General features: G+C 36.3%; 1 protein-coding gene across 5 annotated transcripts in view; it reads right to left on the reverse strand.

The window, feature by feature from the left end:
• The window catches only part of ZC3H12C (zinc finger CCCH-type containing 12C), a 66487-nt gene that overhangs the window by 37381 nt on the left and 7889 nt on the right, over nucleotides 1-21217 (reverse strand). The window contains exons 1-2 of one of the 5 annotated variants that reach the window (XM_058545260.1): nucleotides 3018-3150; nucleotides 1354-1495 (exon numbers count right to left, since the gene is read on the reverse strand). The exons of 3 other annotated variants lie outside the window; for them this stretch is intronic. In XM_058545260.1, coding sequence (XP_058401243.1) covers nucleotides 1354-1377 — 24 coding nt within the window. In that variant the 5' untranslated portion in view covers nucleotides 1378-1495; nucleotides 3018-3150. Of the gene's footprint in view, nucleotides 1-1353; nucleotides 2018-3017; nucleotides 3151-21217 lie in introns of those variants that run through there. One more of the 5 variants, XM_058545258.1, reaches the window with a different exon arrangement.

The raw sequence follows: 21217 nt of genomic DNA on the forward strand, positions 1-21217 counted from the left end.
TAATACTATTTGTTGAAAAAGAGCTAAATTTTCATGCTAATTTTCTAGATGATGATGAAGTGTAACTAATTATATTAATTGGCAACAAGAACTTTACATTAGCTGAAAGCAGGTTTATGATATAATGGCTATTTAGTAGAAATTTGTTGCATACACACAAATTCCCCTTTTTAGTGAGCAGATTTTCTAAAATTTCTCATTAGATGATGTGGATAATCCTTCATCACAAACCAAGTAAAAAATTTTTTTTATATTCTAAAGAGCCGCATATTAATCAGGAATATTAGACCATAAATTTGTCAAATCAACTTATTTGTTTGTAATATAAAGTTACAATGCCATAAAGTGGGTTCTGGTTGTTATCTAAATGGCATACTACGAGAACAATGAAAATAAAATAATGAATATGTAATAAATCCCTACTGCCATAGTCTCTGTGTATTTAATTACCATTGTATTTCAGTGAGTGCTGTGGTCTGCATCCTTCTAGCTAACAAAGGAAGGATGTCCCTTTGAGCAGACTGGTTAATGCTCTGGGGCAACAGATGTCTCCTGGAACTGCAGGAGACCAGCAACTGGTGGCCTGCCCGTCTTCTGAAAACTTTCAATAGATTATGCATATGTTCACACAATAGGGCATGTGGTAGAAATGAAAACCTCTCTTTAACCCTTTACACTCTTTCTTTCCCTCCCAAATGATACGTGAAAGTCTTTGTCTCCTCCTCCCTTCCCCATTACAGAACTCTTGAAAGCAATAGTTCTTAGAATGACACCTTCAATCAAATATCTGAAACTAAGGCAAGGGGGAAAAAAAGGAGAGAAGAAATTACAACATACACATGAATATTGAAACTGCTGACAAAGCAACTGAATGCTTAATCATATTTAAAACAAGCTGTTTGAAACACCTACCCATATCAATCCATCTCCCCAAGCTAGATTTTTAAGACAATGGAAAAATCTATCAAATCCTACTATCATTTTACAGCACTAGGTCTGACAGTGACACTTTAAGAAACATAAGAACGTGACAAGATAAAATCTAAATTCACTGTTTATCAAAATATCAGAACATGTTATAACTTATCTTTAAGTACCAAATGATTACATGCCATGCCTAACACTGTGCAAATGTTCATGAAGCTGTAAGTATAACTCCAGAATATAAAAATGTAAAAAATCTGCTTCAGTCATATTTTACAGAAATAATTTAATTTTCCTGTATTTTGGCACTATGTAACAATTTGTAGGCTTTCATTTGAGGTGCTTTCTATCTTTTACAGAGTTCAAATTAATACTCTGAATATTCAGCAAAGCGTAACTTTCAAGGCATCAAGTAGCACAGATACTCACGTTAGCAGGAACACACAAAGACATTGGTTTCTGTAGCAGCTTCAGCAGTAACTCCTTAACACAATTTTAGCTGCAGACTTCCAGGCAGGCAAGAAGAACAATGAATGGCTGAACAGATGGAATGGCAATGTCTTTGCCTAACCTAGTATCGAGAGGAATAACAGCCAATCGTAGGCCAGAAAGCTCACAATTAGTTGGCCAGGCAGATGCAGGCCAACCTCAGCACCCCGTCAGGTTCGCAGGTTTCTAAGATAAGCAAGTTGATGTCATTCTCCGGGTCTGCCTGGGGCAGCATGTGTGTTAACGAGGGGTGTGTGGCAACAATAGGCCATACAAAACTGACTAGTAGGCAGCTGCTCTTTGAGAGCAGAGTCATTAGGGAGCAGGCTGCCAACAAGAAACACCTGGCTTGGGCAGACTTCAGCTTTTCCTCCTTGTTTTTAATGCAGGAAACAAAGAAACCAATTATATTTTAAAGTAGTAAAAGTTGCATGTTTCCAAAAAGTTGAGGCTATACTCTAGTCTATTAGCTTTTTGTTTCTGAGAAATAAAGAAAATGAGGTGTGTCAAAGCAGCAATTAACTATTGCACCAATCCCTTTGCTTTAATAAATGAGTTACTGGTGAAATGAGACAGAAGGTTATAGTAAAACTATTTCCCTGGAAATATTGGGAAATCTAAAATATTTGTAAGTATTGGTTAATTTGTTGCAACACAATAAAATGAAAAAAGAGATGATGAAAATAAGATTGTAAAAGAAAAAGGTTTAAGAGCTTACAAACAGAATTGATTTTAAAAAGTAAGTTCACTTAAAGGATAGTGTAGTAAGATATAACCAGTCTGGTGCAACTTTGTGCCAGATGAGTCATCTAAACTGTATATTTAGACAAAACTATTTAACTTCAACCTAAAATCATCAGAGCAGCCCATCTTCTGTATGTCAAATAGCAGTGTAAATTCTTTCATTATGGATACTAGTTAATTATGGAATTAAATAAAAGCAAAATCTTCCATTATGTTTTAATATACATGATATTATACCAGTTAAAACTATTTGTATTTCATAAAGTTTGTAAGATGTAATACTCAAATCTCAGTTCAGAAACAAGTTAACTTTACAAAGAAGAAATACTGTGATATTTTTAAAGTACCTAAAGTGTACAAAAATCAGCACCCTCAGGGAAGAAGCCTGTTATCCATGATTTATGCAAAGTTCCAGAGTGTAGTATTTATGATGCTACGGACTCTTTGCTTTTGAGGGCTGCATAACTTATATCTTGAGTGGCCTCTGATTATAAAAAATTCAATGAAAATTCAAACACCATCAGGTGTTGTGAGAATATTTCTCTACTAAAGAAAAAAATCTAGAGCTGTTCTACTACCTACTGATGTGATGCAGAACACACACACACAGACACACAGACACACAGACACACAGACACACACACACACGCAAGCATCCCCTTTTCATTCCAGTGCAAATTAAAAGAGTGAAGGCAAAAAGCTGCTCTTAAAATACAATTTGCTGATATAGGCTGATTTATGCAAAGCCTAGGCTTTTCCATTATAGAATCATGAACTCTAAAGATATAAAATTAGGTTAAAGCACCCCAAACAATCGAAACCAATCTTTCTTTTCACACACAAATATAGAGGCTACTCACAATTAGGACCATTTGTGAAAAAAGTAATACTGGTTGGGACTCTTGGCCAAGTCTTTACTGTGTCCACTCAAATGTAAATGAGATCTTCTCTATCTACAAAATAAGAGGAAGATCTACTCTATATGGTTAGTATTTTTCAATTATCTCACCGAAAACATTCCTTATGCCTATTAAAAGCCTAAAAATTATTATTTACAAAAAGAAAACTAAAATATGAAGTATGATATTGTAGATCACTATTTGTCTATAGCTATTGTTCCTCAAAAGAGCTTAATATTTTATGAAAGTATGACATTCCAAAAATGTTAGAAAATTTAAAAATCTGTGAAAATATTTTTTAAGTAAATATAAATATTAGGTTCTGAATGTCAAACTAATTTCTAAAGCAAGAACTGTTCTTTTTCTGCCAAGAGTTACAGTAATGTTTCTGCAATAGTCAAGCCCATGGTCTAATTTCATAAGCTCATTAAAAATCAAAATAAAGCATCTTTAATATTATAGTTTATTGCAAATTATAATATGAATTACACAGAATTCAAATTTTATGTCTTTGGTAAGCATATGAACATCACAGAAATGCAGACAGAATTTATCTTTTTTATGTCATTTTTTGGTGGGTGGTGGTACTTCTTTTGGAAATTTCATGAGTACAATGTATCAACCTTGAAAGGAGTAAGAGATAAATCAAGGCCACTGCATGGTTAGTAAATGTACTTCTGGTAAAACTGAGTTTGATTAAATAAGATAAAAATGAAAAATATAAACTACATTCATGCAAAGTAGTTAAAACTAAAACCTAATGAAAGTTAAGCTATGCACTGACTAGAGAGACAGTGAGGTCAATATTTATGAATTTATATGAAAAACTTTTCTCTATTGTATATAAAAAGGAAACTCTTTAGTATGAATAGACAGTCTTTTTTTCCCCTTGAGATTTCTTTCTTCTCTTTATCCCTTGCTACTATAGTTACTACTTTACAGCTTTAATTCAGGAGGAGGAGGAATCTTCTCACTAATTCCTGCCACTGTGAACACAAAAGAATGAGAGACCGCCCCAAGAGCTCAGCAGGAAGCCTGATCTCTAGCACTGGATTAAGCTTTTTTGCAAACAGCAAATAAAGGCAGTGATCTGAAAAAGCTCATCAGATCCCGCTGTGGTATTTAGACTACCTTGGTTGCTAGTATTGGATAACGTTAAGCACATTAAAACATCTGTAGGTGAAAAGATGGCCCTAGTCTGGCTTTCTTGGTCACATGGCCCCGGTCCACTTCCCACTGCAGAGCAAACACAAACAGCTGTCCTGGGCTCTGTTTGGGTCACTGCAGGAAATGGCTGAGCACAGCGCGCAGTTATGACAGAAGAAAACAAGACAGCAGCGTAGTTTTAGGAGTATGTGCAAATCTCTCAATGCCAAGGGTGTGTCTGACGTTCGAAACTTCAGCTATTTGAGAGGACCTTGTCCATTTGCTGAGGTATGAATGTGAAACACGTGGGCTCTGACGCTGGCGTTTGGAATCAATTCTCTTTGTCAGCGGTGATCCAGGCCAACTTCCTGGTACTTCTCCTGAAGTAAGATTATTACATTGATTTTTCCCAATTCTCCCCCAAAAGTTGAAAGGTTAACATTTTAACCAAAAACTCATTATTTTTGAGAGTTTAAAAAACAACCAACCAACCAACAAAAAACCTAATTTATACACATGGTGTAAAAGAATGGAACAAAATCAATCAGGCACTAACTCTAATCTCTGCGAATTATTATAAGTCAGATGGGCCAAGAGAGCTTTAATAGATGTCATTTCCTTGGGCTTAGATTACTTTCGTTTCTTAATTTATCTCCTTCCTTGAATACCCCCTAAGTACATCCCTGCCAAAGTAATTTTCAATGACACCACTCTTATGCTTAAAAAAAAAATCTCAGCAGTAAATCACAAGTCTCTGGTCCTCTGCTTTGTTTTCAAGGCTCTTCCTACAACCTGGGCCCCTTCTGGCCCTGTAATCTTATTTCCCACTTCACTTAAGGTGACGGGATAGCAAAAGTGAAGCCACAGATGCTGAAACAACTGTCCCTTCACCGTAAGTGCTCTCTAGTGCTGCCTCACCTACCCAGATCACATCTGTTGTTCTATGCTCAGGTTAAGGCTTATTTTCCCCATAAAACCTTGGACTGGTCCAGTTTTTATCAATTTCCAACTCCTTTGATTTCTATAACATGAGTAGTCTGAACTGCACAATACAGCACTTATTTATGAACCAGGCTGTAAGCTTCTTGAGGGCAGAACCATCTGATCTTCCATAATCCACACAGAAAAAACCTGTACGGCACACAGGAGTGTGCTGATATCTAGAAGTTGTTTGAGCGAAAAATCTGACCAGTAAAAAAACAGCTCCTGCAAATTTGAACGCAGGCATTCGTATGAACAAAAATGCTCCCCTGCTAGTTTTTATTTCTCTTTTGTGACAAGGTGAGCTTATCAGAGAGCCCCCAGGCATTTGTAATGTTCCTGTAGCCCCGGTTCTGCTATTGGGGCTGCTTTCAACACTCAAGGCAGCTGCGGGATTGAGAGAGCCCAGGCCTCTCAGTGCTGAGAGGTCTTTTCCTGCAGGCTTTTCCTTCTCCGGCTTCCGCTTCCCAACTAGAGTGGTGTCTCTTGGAGTAACACTGAGGAGTTACTCTCAGTGTTACTCAGAGGAGGCTGCCTCTGCCTCCTCACTTGACGATGACTTCTCTGATGGATAAGTCTGGGAAGAGGAATTGTGTAAGCCAAGCCCAGCCCTTTCCTCTGTGCATTTCTCTCTGGGATCTGGCCAGGAGCAGAGGGCACAGAGTTGCTTTGCTCTCCAGCACTGCCTGAGATGGGTGGTTAAATCTTTCTAATTTAGGGGTTCAGTGTTACCAAGCCCTACATGCTGTGCTCTGAAGTCATGTTCTGCAATAGTTCTATCAAAAAAAAGAGCTGCTATTTTGACGTCCATCTGCCTGGCTCCTTTGTCTATTTCGCAATTGGTTCAGAACTAAGGCAGGAAAAAGACGCCTCAAATAGCATTCAATAATAAAAAGTTTTGTTATAAAGAACCATTAAGGAAAAGAAGGTGATAAAAAGACTTACGTAAGTTAATTCTGATCCGACCACTCTGAAAATACATATGAAGAGATAAAGTTTAAAAAACAAAGAAAGAAAAAATTTTGTAACAAAGAAGGAAGATAATGCTCCTCAAAGTCAAAATTCTTAGGATTTGATTATGAAAATCTTTCAGTGCCATACCACTAAGAGCAAACAACCCTTCTCTTTAGGGTTCAGAGACAAATACTAAATAAATCCACAAAAAACAATATTTCTTCCCAGTGATCTAAAAACAAAAAAAATTTCTATGGTTATTTTACTTGACAATATAACCCACAGCCTAAGATTTCAGACATTTCTCAGTGATTAGTCTCCCATTTAGTATTTTAAAAAATTCATTCAACAAATACATCTTTAAAAAGATGATCATTTTCTCTGAAACTTGTAAATACTCAAGGAACAAGGAATTTTAGAAAAGCTCAGGCAATACAAATGACATCCAAAATGCTGATGTAATAGGTTACTAAAGCTGCTAATGTAGGGCGGAGTAGGGGAGAGAAAATTTCATGAGGAAACAAGGACATATATGACTTTGAAAGTAGAAAGCACATGATATCATCCGTGTTGACAAAACACGGTTATATTAAGCATAACTGAAACTGAGGAAAAGCTGACCAAAAATGTGTAATTTTATGTAAAATACATACAAGATATTCTCTGAATTATAACACAAGCGGAGGGTAGTTCAATGACTCTCTCTCTTATAGTAATGATAATATTTACAACATCATTATCGAAGCCTAGTCAGAACTCAACTCATCTCCTCTCCTGATGCTTCCTCCTTTATCTCGCATTCTCTATGACTTTCCTCACTTTCCACCTGGTATGTGCTCATCTGTGCACATCATAACATCTTCAGGCTGCACGTACCAGCTGAGGATGGGTGCATGTCTTGTTCTTCTTTAGGTGTTATATAATTCCACTTAGCAAATGAATTCAAAACTGCTTGACCAAAAGCATTGTTAAAAAGTGAAATGGACAGATTAGGCTATAAAGAATAACTGTATCAGAATTATTTTTTTTTTATTTTAAAGATTTTATTTATTTACTTTTTCCCCCCAAAGCCCCAGTAGATAGTTGTATGTCATAGCTGCACATTCTTCTAGTTGCTGTATGTGGGACGCGGCCTCAGCATGGCCAGAGAAGTGGTGTGTTGGTGCGCGCCCGGGATCCGAACCCGGGCCGCCAGCAGCAGAGCGCACGCACTTAACTGCTAAGCCACGGGGCCGGCCCTGTATCAGAATTAAAAGGGGGCTCTACCATTAGGTCTGTCTGTTCTTACTAATGGTCTAGAAGAAAGGGTAATAGTATATTAAATATAAAGGAACTCAGGAAAAAATAAAACGTGGTATACAGCAAATAATACAAAAGGAACTGCAAACTACGACTCAACAAAAGTTCTTGTTAATTATAAGTTTGATCTAAATATAAATCCTTATTAATAATCAAGATAGAAAATAGTTCCTTATATACCAACTCATAAAATGGGAAAATGAAATGCTTGAGTTAGTACTTCCAATGGCCCTCATACTACTGATGTTAAATTATTGCACACTGATTTTAGACAATTGTCCTGGTGTGCAAGACAGTTAAAAACACTGAGGGGTAACAAATTGAATGGTTGTGTTAGAAAATGCTCAGTGAAATTAGCACAAAAGTTTGTAACAAAATTTTTCTTTATAGAGTTCTATTCACATCAGAGAGTGATGTAATAATTTAGACATTAAATTTAGAATTCTGATCATTTAGGACAAGATTCCTTCTAAATACAAATCATCATATACTATAATCAGTTAAATCTAGAATATGAATCATCCTAAACAGCTGCCAACGCACTTCGACTCTAACCTCTAACAGGGCAGGGATTCTTGGGTTTCGTTTCCTGACGTATCTCCAGCACCAGCAGAGCTCCTGGCAGGTGCTTGATAAGTATGTGCTAAATAAATGATAGCATTTCAATATCTGGGCCCAAGTCTCTTTTCCAGATTTGTTTTTTAATTCCCTTCACACAACCTACATTCCAGCCAACACAAGTATTTAAAGCAGCGGTTCTCTCAATTTGGTTGCACACTGGAATCACCCGGGGAGATTTAAAATATACTGATGCCAGAGTCCCATCCCTAGAGATGTTTATTTTTTGGGTCTGGGTGAAGCCTGGCCATAGGCCATGTGATTCTAATGTGTAGCCAAATTTAAGAACACTGACTTAAAAGTTCTTTCTTCTAAAATACTTTTCTCTACAGCTTAAAATCCTACCCATTACTATGGAAGATTCAGCTATAAACCCAACTCTGCCATGAAATCTTTCCTGGAACACTGTTAAACCTATCTTTGGGTCATCTAAGTTTTGCACAGGGCCTGGCATATGGCTAAGACTTGATAAATGTTTGAGTGGTGAATAATTCTGGGAGCATGACACATAGTGGAAATGCAATAAATATTTATTGAAAGAATGATGTACAGTTGGTACTCATTATTCGTGGATTCTGTATTTGCAAATTTGCCTGCTCACTAAAATTCCATGGACATGTGCATGTGCAGAGAGGCGAAAAATCTGAGTTTCCAGAGGCACACATTCCAGCTGAGGCTGAACAAAGTGAGACTTTGTCTTCTTGTTTCAGCTCTCATATTGTAAACAAGTGTCCTAAAAAGGACAATTTAGTGCTATGTGCTTTGCATTTTTGTGCTTTTTGTTGGTCAATTGTTGTACAAATGGCCCCCAAGCCTAGTGCTGACATGCCATCTATTGTTCCTAAGTGCAAGAAGACTCTGAAGTGCCTTATGGAGAACATACGTGTGTCAGGTAAGCTCTGTTTAGGCATGAGTTATAGTGCTGTTGGTCATGAGTTCAAAGTTAATGAATCAACAATATATATTAAATAAGGTGTCTTTAAACAGCAACACATGTACAACAAGGTTATGTATTCACTGGTCGATGAAAACGTTTTGACCAGAGGCTCACAGGAACCGAATCCCATATTTCCTCTGGGAGCAATGGTTCAGTATTCGCAGCAACTTGATAGAACATAACTACAATGAAAACCAAGAATCGACTAATCTCTCCCTCTCTTCAGAACTCATCTTACCAGCAACTCTTAGAGATCTTACCAGTTTCATTCAGCAGATGGGCATCTCCTAGGTGCCAGACGCTGAGGATACAGCAAGAATAAAACAAGCCCCCTTCTCTCACCAAGCTTACAGTGTAGTGCAGGGTGGGGAGAGGGAGAGCATATAAATAATAAATACATGTCAGTGATGGTAAATGCTAAGAAGAAAACTTTGAATCGAGGAAGGCTTCTCTGATGAGATGATATTTGTACAGATACTAAATGAAGTGAAAAGAAATGTATAACAGGAGGATGGGGGATTGAGTACAAAGCCCTGAGATGACAGTGTGTTCATGGAACAGCAAGGTGGATGGTATAACTGGTGGCAAGTGAGCAAGGGCAAGAGTCAGAAGATGAGGTTAGAAAGGTTAGGTCAAGAGAAGCCAGGTCATGTAGAGTTTTGAAGCAATGCTTCTCAAACTACTCACAGCATTTACATCATATGAGGATCGTGAAGATTCTGATTCAGGAAGTCTGGCGTGGGGTCCAAGATTCTGCATTTTAACAAGCTCACAGGTGATGCTGTTGGTCTATGGACCCTACTTTGGGCAGCAAGGTCGTGGGTCACAGTAAAGACTTGGCTTTTATTCTGAGATGGGAAACCTTTGGAGGGTTTTGAGCAGAGACAGTGGTATGACTCTATTTTATACTAATGTCTTATAAGCTTGGGCTTACTTCCACACTTCCGATTTTGTTCCACTGATCTTTTTCTATTTCTGTGCCTGTACCATATACTAAGAACTGTAGATTTATAATATATTAGGTACCTTGCATGTGCAAGTCTTCTATCATTACATTTTTCATCCTCATTTTCATATTTTTATCCTGGCCATTTTTGCATGCACATGCTTCCAGATACTTTAGAATTGTTTTGACAAGTTTTAACCAAAAAGCTGTTGGGAGTTTGATGGAGACTGCGCTGCAGTAATACTTGCTTAAAAAGCACTGCTGATTTATTATATTAAATAGTTTAATGAAGAACAATTTATTGAAATTTTCTCTCTCTTTCAATACAGTTCCCTAGGTTTCCTTATGGGGGACTTAGAAATTTCTTATTAAACTTGTCTTAAAATATTTTGCTTTTGTTCTTGCTGCTGTGAATGGAGGTTTTTCCTTTTCCTACTCGTTAACTAGTTATTGTTGGTATCTAAAAATTATTCTTATCCTTCCACATAAAACTTTAGTGATCTAGGTATCTCAGTGAACTCTTCATGTTTCTAGCCGAGTTTCACTGAGGTTCTGGGGTTTTCCGGGGATATACAATAACATAAAATCACCAGATTGCCTCTTCCTTACCAATTTTTATATCTCTTGCTCCATACTTTTGTCTAATTACACTGTAATATTAAATAATAATGCTTATTTTGTATTGTTCCTGATATTAATGAGAATGCCTACAGTGTTTTATTACTACGCATTATACTGATTGCCAGTTAGGTTGTACACATACATAAATATACAACATATATATACACCACTTTGGGCAAATTTACCTCCCCATGCCTCAGTTTCCTCAACCATAAAAAAAAAAAAAAGATATAATATGGTTGTTCTGAAATTTAATGAGCTAGTAAATATAAAACACTTGAACCAGTGTCAGGCATATAGTGAGCACTCAATAAGTGTTAGCTACATGTAATTATATGTTTATATATATATATACACACCACACTATATAGCCTTTAAAAAACCATTTACCAAAATACGTTTTCCTCCTACATGAAAGATTTAGGAAAAAAATCAGGAATGTGGATTGCATTAAAATGATATATTAAGACAATCATATAATTTTTTTTCTTTGACTTAATAATACTGTGAAGTATATTAATAGATTGCCTAATATAGAAACATGATTACATTTTGGGAGGATTATATATACTGATATTTCCCTAAGAATTTTTATATCAATAATCATTAGACTGGCTTGTCATTTTCTTTAACTTACTTGCTTTGCCACATTTGGGCACCACTATTTGGCTGACGTTAGAAAAGGGATATGGTATTCCATCAAAACTTTTTCTCAACGACAAACCAATTGCCCAGTGTACCAAAGAGAGCTAGACTAGACTGGGCCATGTGTTCCTATATAGGCACCACTATTTCTAGAGATCTGATTTACTGGTATTCTGAAACACATCCCTGAACCCTTACTGTAAACCCCAGGGTGCAGTTTACTCCAGCATGGAGTCCAAGGAAAAGAGGATGAGAAGAGGGAGATCTTATAATTTGTGGATATAAGAACCAACGCCATACCATGCCCTCTCCCAAAAACTAACCAAGAAACCTGGATAAATTACTTAACTGCTCTGTGTCTCAGTTTCTTCAACTATAAAATGGGGATAACAACACCAACCGCATAGGGTTGTTATGAAAATTAAATGAGTTAATATACATGATAACTTAGAACAGTGCTTGGCACACAGTAAACGTGAAGTGTTATCTTTAAAAGGTTTATACTAAAAGAGAAATTGCAGTACCAAAAAATAGAAAACCTGACTTTCATTATTTTATGTTCTCATTAACATAATTCTAAAAGTTCTCTCTTTATTAACAGACAGGAAAGAATGTCATGGAGGCAAAGGCTACAACTGTGTCCCACTAGCTCTTCTCACCACTTGTTTATAGAACCCAGAAATCAAACGACTTGGAGTTCAAATGTCCTATGCTATGCCTGTGTTCAAGATCTTACCATATGGATTTTGTTAAATAAATAAAATAACTTAGAACAATGTTTCACAGAGGGAAAGGAGAATAACATTTAGTTTGGAAAAACCAAATATATCTATCCTTTTTTTGTAAGAAAAACTACTGAAGATCTAAGGGTCAAGGAATACTTTGGCTAGTGAGGATAATTAGAAGACAATGTTAGCTTAGTAAGGAACATGAGTATAAAAATGATTGGGAACCAGGGATTTAGAAGAAATACATTGATTTGATAGTGGGCAGGAGTGAAGGGAAGGGGAAGAAAACGCAAGCACAGTTAGAAGAAAGTATAACAGGCACTTGAAAGTAAATAAAGATTTTCTTATAGAAAATGAGAAAGTATTTCTTTCAGTTTAATAATATAAATGTTGGAATGCGAAAAATTATTTTAAAACATATGGCTGTAAACAAAGAGCAGCCATCCCCTCCCACCTCTCTCAAATATAATTGCATTAACATTTTAATATCTAGCCAAAGAATTTTCCTAAAGTAATAAATTGCTATACTTTCCAGGGTTAGCTTTCTCCTAAGATCTATGAGTTATTAACTATTGGAAAATTAAAGCTATAATAATTTTCTCCCTTCATCAATTGTTATTTAACAAAATCTTTTACGTAAAAAAACGACTCCTATGACTGAGGAATTTATTTTATTGATAGGAATATCATTAAATATAGAGTACCTCAGTTCTCAGGGCATTTTTATAAATGTTAGCTAGCTGATCAAATTTTATTTTAAAATTGTGTACAACTAACACATTTTAAAAGTAATATTCAGATGAAAGGCAGGAAGAAGCTGCATGGTTCATGATACCCAATCAAACTAAATGAGAGGTTAAGCCAATATTGAGTGAATTCACGTATTCACTCAAGAAACATTTGCCTAAATACCTACTATGAGAAAGGGATAATGCTAAGTGAAGAAGATGAGAGAGGGTACAAATATGAATACAGTTGTTACCCTAAGGAATATAAAATTTTACTAGGGAAATCAGATAAATGAACGTCTACATAATATAGGGTATATCAAAATTAATGCTATTAACAGAGATACAACATAGAGTACAAGAGACAAAAACATTGGCTCAGATTCAAGAACGTTCTGAGAGTTGACATATAAGCTGAGTAGAGAAGGATGGCAAGGACACATTCTTATATATACTATGGTATATGTGTGTGTAGTAGGGGGAGGATGGGGAGTGGGGCAAGGTAGGGAAAAAAAGAATTTTTTTGCCCAGAGAACAACAAGATCAAAGGCCCAGAGACGTGAGAGATGATGAAATATACAGAATACCGTGTGGTTAATACTGCTGTAGAAGGGGCTAGAAAGTCAGGATGTGGCTAGTTCATGGAAAGTCTTGAATGCCATACTAGAGTTTCAACTTCGGTACGGGGAAACTACTGAAGGTTTTTGAAAAAGGGAATGCGTATTTCTACCCACACTGTCGAAAGGTAATGGAGAACCACTGATGGTTTCTGAAAATGTGAATGACGTGTTTCTAACTGCATTTTAGGATAATTCCAGCTGTATTAGTTTTGAGGGGGCAAGAAACTCAAAGAAGACAAGTTAGGAAGGTATTATAATAGTCCAAGCAACAGGTGACTGGTATCTAAGGTTATGCAGAAAAGAAAAAAGAAACAAATATGAAATATTTTTTAAGATAAAGCCAACAGGTCCAGTAAGGATTTGATACTAAAGACAAAAAAGGAAGCAATAATAAAAAAAAAAAAAATTGATGACATCAAATGATACAAGTACATTGCAGAATGACTGAGAAGAGGATATTGGGTAAAGGCTATTAGTGGCCATGGAGGTAGCTATTGCAGTGAGATGAACAGAGGTGGAAGGAACAGGCAGCTGATCTTAACCAAGTTTTTGTGCCATAGATCCCTCTCTCAGTCTAATGAAGTCTATAGACCTCTTTTCAAAGTAATACTTTTTTGTTGTTGTTGTTGTTGAGGAAGATTGGCCTTGAGCTAACATCTGTTGCCAATCTTCCTCTTTTTGCTTGAGGAAGATTGTCCCTGAGCTAACATCTATGCCAATCTTCCTTTATTTTGTATGTGGGATGCTGCCATAGCATGGCTTGATGAGCAGCGTGTAGGTCTGTGCCCAGGATCTGAACCTGCAAACCCGGGCTGCTGAAACAGAGTGTGTGACCTTAACCACTACACCCCTGGCCTGGCCTCTCAAAGTAATGCTTTTAAGTGCATAAAATAAAAACACAGATTGCATTACAAAGAAGCCAATTATATTAAAATATAGTAATCAAAATATGTAAAAATTGTGATATGCCGTCTAATTAACACAGTAAAATAAAAAGATGTAGCAGCAGTTCTAATAACCACCACGATTCTGAAGTAGTTAAAAGTGAAAATGATATTTCAGAGTATTTACTGCAACTGTAACATGGAAACATTTATGATTTCTATGGGTGATATTATTAATATTGGGTTTGTTGCTTACATGCATAATTGAGGGAAATGCTAAATTTCAACTAGAGGATATAAATATAAAGATGTAAATTTTTTCCCATCCAACATCATAGAATGCCCAAATTCTATCCATGGACCCTTTGGGGAACCACAAAATGTAGGTTAAAAACTCCCAGTTAAGAAGTAAGTGTGTGCTGAAGAAGAGATGATAGCATATGTATTCTTTTAATAAGTTTGGCAGGAAAGGAATAAGATATAGAAAGAAATTTTGGGGGGTGGTAGGGAGAGATAAGTTGTTTTTTCTTTTCTTTCTTTTAAGAACTTTAAACCAGGAGAATGGATTCAGTGGGGCAGGAGAGGAAAAAGGCATGCACATCTGTGTATGAATGAATGAATGAATGAATGAATGGAATGAGAATAACTAAGAAAACAATAATTTAAAGAAAAGAAAGAAGGAATAGCAGTGAAATGGAAAAACAAACAGACTTGGTTCGGTTAGGCAAACATTGGCTTTCCTTTATCCTGTAATTCTCTGTTACAATCAACCAGCCTACACCCTCAGCTCTGCAGCCCTTCCCAGCCTCCACAAGACCAAGTGGGCCAGGACTGACTAGAGTGGAGAGTGCAAGGTGAGGAGAAGGACCTCTGGCAGGAACCGCCAGTGCTTAGGAGCAGGAGGTTCATTTTTGTTCCTCTTCTGCCTTCTTTACTAACACATCTTCAATCTTTCCCAGCTCTCAAGATACCTAGAGGCTTAATGCTGCCGTTGGGCAGTCTAAATACTCCCATCCTACTTGCTCCTTCCACTCTATCTCTCACCAAAAATCAAAACTCCAAAAGAAAGATCAGTAAGGGTACTGGGATGCTTACATAATGAAAGTAATTATTAAACATCTCAGTGTGAAGGATTCTTGAGGAAGGGGCATTAAGTGCAATGGGTATTATAAGGATAGTTTGTTAAACCAAATGACTATTAAGATAAAAAGATTGATGAAAGATCGTTAAATATAAGAATCTTAGCATACTCCTGCTCTCTGGACCTCCTTTCTTGTCCCTGCAGCTTTCCTCCTCCGCGCCTTTGTATGTTAGTGTGTGTGTGTGGGTGCGCGAGCGCGTGCGTGTGCGTGCATGGAGAAAAGGGGGTGTGGGGAGGATAGAATCAGCTTACCCCATTTCTCACTCTTGCAAGAGAATCTTAACCCATTGGATTTGGTAAACAAAAAGCTCCTTTTTGGGAAGCAAATATTTGGCAATTAAATTAATCAGTCTTCAGAACCAGTATTTCTAAAATAAGTAACTGATCATTTTATCTCCTAATTTTGATTATCTTTTTATGAGATAATAGAAAAAGTTGAGTAAGAGGCTATTACACGTTGAGAAGAAAATTATTTCAGGATTTTGATCAAATGTAAATCCATGTTGAACTGTCCTGCTTATATTAGGTGTTTATCATCAAAAAAGTACCCCATCTATGGGGCCGGCCCGGTGGCGCAAGCGGTTAAGTGTGCGCGCTCCGCTGCGGCGGCCCGGGGTTCGCTGGTTCGGATCCCGGGCGCGCACCGACGCACTGCTTGGTAAGCCATGCTGTGGCGGCGTCCCATATAAAGTGGAGGAAGATGGGCACCGATGTTAGCCCAGGGCCGTCTTCCTCAGCGAAAAAAGAGGAGGATTGGCGGATGTTAGCTCAGGGCTGATCTCCTCACAAAAAAAAAAAAAAAAAAAAAAAAGTACCCCATCTATTAAATTGCACATAAAACTTAAGTACTCATTTGCTATCAAAGTGGGAAATAAACATTTACGATCTGCATGTTATTCTGAGGAATGCTCAGGCCCAAGACTCAGCACCTGGCAGCACACTTGCCAAACTGACATTCTGGCTTCTGGCTGTCACTCAAGAGTTCCAAAGTGCTTTCTCCACCTGCCACGTCTTCACTCAGGTGCTGTCACAGCATGGGATGGTCCCGAAGCTAAGGTGCAGCTGCCAACCTGGCACATGCTTCCTAGCCACCCGGGCCAGTGGTAAAATTTCCTACCTCAACCAAACTCACACTCAACCAAACTCAAAATAAATGTGTGAAATTTTTTCTTTTAATGATTCCTGATGTTTTTTCAAAAATCGTACTTTAAACATATACTACCTATACTCTGAATCTAGTCTCTCTTAGTACAGAAAATCTTTCTGATTTGTGGATCAGGATTTGATTCAAACATTAGCTGCCTCTTATTCTCTGCTGACGTTCTTATTCAAAACAGAGCGTTTAAAGATGTTAGGACCAATCAGAGGCTCTCTCTTTAACGTAATCAGAAGACCTGAAAAAACACTGAAAAGTGGGGAACTTAATGGGAATAAAAGGGCAGTGATTTGAAGCATTATGGTTGTCTTCAGGAAAAAAGTAATTTGTTAATTTTCTTACAGGAATCACTAGAATTGCCACCACTCTCCATTTTCAAGAATGTGGAGTAACTTCTATAATTCTGATATTCCTCTTGGCCAGTTTATTCATCCCATCCATAAACAGGGCAGGAAAGAAGAGTTAATTTTATCTCCAAAGCTTTCTAATCTTGGGGGTGAGAGTGGGGAGTATTCACAAGATGCTCCCTGAAATACTATTAAACTGGTAAAGAGCATAGTTGGGGCCACGGAGAAACCATAGCTGCTGGCTCAACCCTCGGGAAATCCTAGAAAACACATAGAAAGGAGCACACCAGGGCCAAGAGGTGTGGAGATTTAGGAGCAGAGAATCCTCCTTTAAGGAACTCAAATACTTTTAAAATAAACTGGGAAATCAGCTTATTTTGAAAGCTATACCATCCTAGCCTTACAGAAAGATGACAAAAAGCCTTGACAATCCAAAGCATTAGATTTACTTCTCTTATCCAGAGGCCTTCATGATGATGATGGCATTAAACTGCAGGGTATATAGGTATTTAAACAACAATAGCAATCAAAGTGACCCTTATCTCACGTACTCACATAGTAATTCACTATGGGCTGCTTGACTTCAAAGTTAGATACAGACACACATTTACACTAAATTAACCTTTTTAAGGCATTTAGGAAAAATTCAAACCCAGAAAATGGAAATATACTCTGATCATGATACACAAAAGTGAGAATTTAGCAGCAGATAGCCAAAAACAAATTTTAAAAACCCTAAAAAACCCCCAATATCTGTAACTTAAAACTCTTTCAAATAACTCTGTAGTTAAATAAAAAATAAAAAATAAAATTATGGACATTTAGAAACGGATGACAATAAAAAAAATTATAATCTATGGGATGTGGCCTAACCGATACTCAAAGAAAAATCAATGGTGTAAGTGTATTTAACAGAAAACAAGAAATAAAAGAATTAAACATTTAAATTGGAAATGTTAAAATGAGCAAACAAACCAAAACAAAGGTGGACAAAGGAATAAAATTAAAAGTAGAAATAAATAAGGAATCAAAAAAGAAAAAGTAGAACTGGTTAATAAAACGGAGAGCTGGTTTTAAATGATGAATGAACAAACGAATGAGTGAATAACCTCCTAAAAATGTGACCAAGAGGTCAGGAACTCTACAAATACGTAACATAATAATGTAATGTTCAATGAAATGGAAAAGATTCTTTGCCAATAAATTCTTTATGCCAATAAATTAAGAATCCATGATCAAAGCTGACTTAAGAAAAGGTTGCAAGTGTAAATAACCATGGAAAAAATAAAAACTCTGTTAAAGATTTATACCCTCTATTCCACTCCTGACACAGGATGTTATATCTATAGGTTCTATGGGTATATTATAGCAAAACCTCCCAGCACCCTGCAACTCCTATGTTACTTAGATTATTCTAGGGCACTGAAGAACATCGAAAGCATCCCAACTGGTTTATGAGACTACCATAATTCTGCTGACAAAACCCAACAAAGACAGCACCAAAACTAATCAAATATATGTAACTTATACCATACACAAAAGTTCTTAATAGAAAAAAGGTAAATTATGTAGTATATTCAAATTATAATAATGCACATTAAATGGGTAGATTTTATTCTATGATAGTAGATTTTTCTAATATTGAACAATGTTGTTAATTCAATTCGTTACATGCATTGATAAAAGGTTCTTGCATTGGATGGGGTGTGGAAGAGAGAGGGACATGAGAAATCAAGAACTTCCAGATTTTTGGTTTGAGCAGCTGAGAAGAAGGTAGTAACATTTACTGAAGTGGGGAAGACATGGAAAGGAAGAGATGTAGAAGGGTAAAAATCGTTTTAGGTAATTTTTATTTCAGATACCAATACTATCCAAGTGAAGCTGTCCCAAGACAGCTGTGTAAAAAAGTTAGGATTGGAGATACAAATTTGGTAGTTATCAGCACGTGGATGGTATTTAAAAATATAGTACTATATGGATGGAAGACTGTAGGAAAAAAAAGAGACTCCAGGACCAAAATTTCAGTAACCTAATGGTAGAAAGACACTACCTAGATTTGTGAATACCATATTTTCACATAGTATATGTTGCTATACTTAACCATTTTGTTAAACACGCTAACTTAGGACTTCAGCACAAAAACTATTTAATAAAAACCTCATGATATCACAAGGTGGTTTTCCTGCTAGCCTCTGAAAACTTCAGTTTCAGTAGTACTGTCATTTTGGATATCTGTAAACTATCTGAATCCTTTTTGGGGGGGAGTGGTTTTCAAAGAGTGTTCTGAAAGATGCCTAAGAGGCTGAGTAAGGAGGGCACTGGGACCCTGATCCCAAGACTTCATTTGAATAAAGAGTTTTATTCCAGGGGGCAAAACTGATTCATTTACTTTTACTAATAGTTTATAAATATGATGTAACAGTGGACAGTAGTGAAAAGAAGACCAGGTCTCAAAGTTTATATCACTGAGACAAGGACAGAATCATTAAGTGGGTTGAAAGCAGTAAAATTTCAGCTGTACTGAAATTTAAGCCTTACTTAACTGATTGACTGCATGTTCAATTAAAAAAGAAAAAAACATGAGTCAAACGCTGAAAAAATATTTTTGAAGATGTGCCTAAAAGATAGTTAGGGATTTCATAATTCCAGGGAGTCCTCCCATAATATATAAGTGTATTTTCAAGTTTCTCACATTTAACTTTTGTAAATATTTGCGGGAATATGTGTATAAGCAGGGGATACCTGTGCTAGAAAACAACAGCCATCAGCATTTATAAAGTGAAATACTAGAGAGGAAGTCCCATTAAAATCAGAAATAATCCCAAATGCCTACTAGTAATTAACACTCTGAAATCTCTGATTTCAACCAATGCAATAAGACAAGAAAAGAAAAGTAGACTTGAAATACTGAAAAACAAATTGATATTATTATTGGGTTAGTATTACATATCCTGAGAATCAAAAGATTCAAACGAAAAAGTGTTAGAACTAAGTCCTACAATTTAACTAACAGTCCATAAGAGTTCAGTAAGGTAGCTAGATGGTTATTTAAAAATGAAATACTTTCCTTTATACTAGCCACTACCAGGTATAAAATATAACACGAAGTATAAAATATAATGAGGGGAAATTGCATTCATAATAAATAATGATAGCTAACATCTCTCAAGGACTTATGCTTCAATATACATCATTAGTTACGCCACAACAACGATATTATATACTACCATGATAATAGGTACTATTATCAGAATTTTACAACGAAACTGAGACTTAGGGAAATTATAAGAAATCTGCTCAAGATCACATAGCCAGTAGGTGTCAGAACAGGAATTCAAACTCAGTCTCAGACTCTACAGAATGAGCTTCTTAACACTACTCTGCCCATTCTTGTCCATCAAATTAACAAAGACAAGCTATGTAAGGAAGTGCTGATGGGTGTAGGGAATGGATACTCATGCATTGCTAATAAGAATATAAATTGGTACAACTTTTCTAGAGGGCAATTTGCATGATCATATCTAGGAATCTGTTAAAAATATATTCATCAATGTGTATAAAGATCTATATACACAGATATTTACCACATTGTTGTTTATAACAATTAAAAAAACCAACTGGTCACACTCTAAATACTCAACAATATGAACCTGATTAAAGTGCAGTACTTGAATATGTTAAATTCCATTCAGCCAATAAAAATAATTTTTTAAAAGGATATATATATTTTTTTTGGTGAGGAAGATTGTCCCTGAGCTAACATCTCTGCCAATCTTCCTCTATTTTGTATGTGGGATGCCGCCACAGCATGGCTTGATGAGCAGTGTGTAGGTCTGCGCCTGGGATGCAAACCTGCGATGCAAACCCCAGGCTGCGGAAGTGGAATGCGCAAACTTAACTACTACACCACCGGGCCACCAGACCAGCTCCTAAAAGGATACTTAATATACACCACCGGGCCACCGGGCCAGCTCCTAAAAGGATACTTAATGACGCAGGCAAAGATGATATATTGAATGAACAGCAAGAAACAAAACTACATATACACACAAATTTTTTACAGTATGTGTTTACACTGACTAAAAGATTTTAACAAATGAAAACACTGATACCAAAACTTAAAGTTATCTTTAGGTAAGAATTATAGATGATTTTCACTATCATTTTAGACTTTTTCTGTATTTTAAAAATGTGATAAAATGAATATGTTAAAATATTAAACTCAAGATTTAATTTGGAAAGATAAAATGAAGTAGTCAAAATAGTAGAAATGCAATTTAGAAAACATTTCCCCTATTTAAAACTAGTTTTTCCTATGCATGATATTGCTAATTTTAACATAGTTATGCCCACAAGTTTTACTTTACTTAAGACATTTTTCTATCAGCAAAAACAGAAATAATACCTACT

Source organism: Diceros bicornis, chromosome 7 (genome assembly GCF_020826845.1).
Source record: "Diceros bicornis minor isolate mBicDic1 chromosome 7, mDicBic1.mat.cur, whole genome shotgun sequence".
In the NCBI taxonomy this organism is placed as follows: Eukaryota; Metazoa; Chordata; class Mammalia; order Perissodactyla; family Rhinocerotidae; genus Diceros; species Diceros bicornis.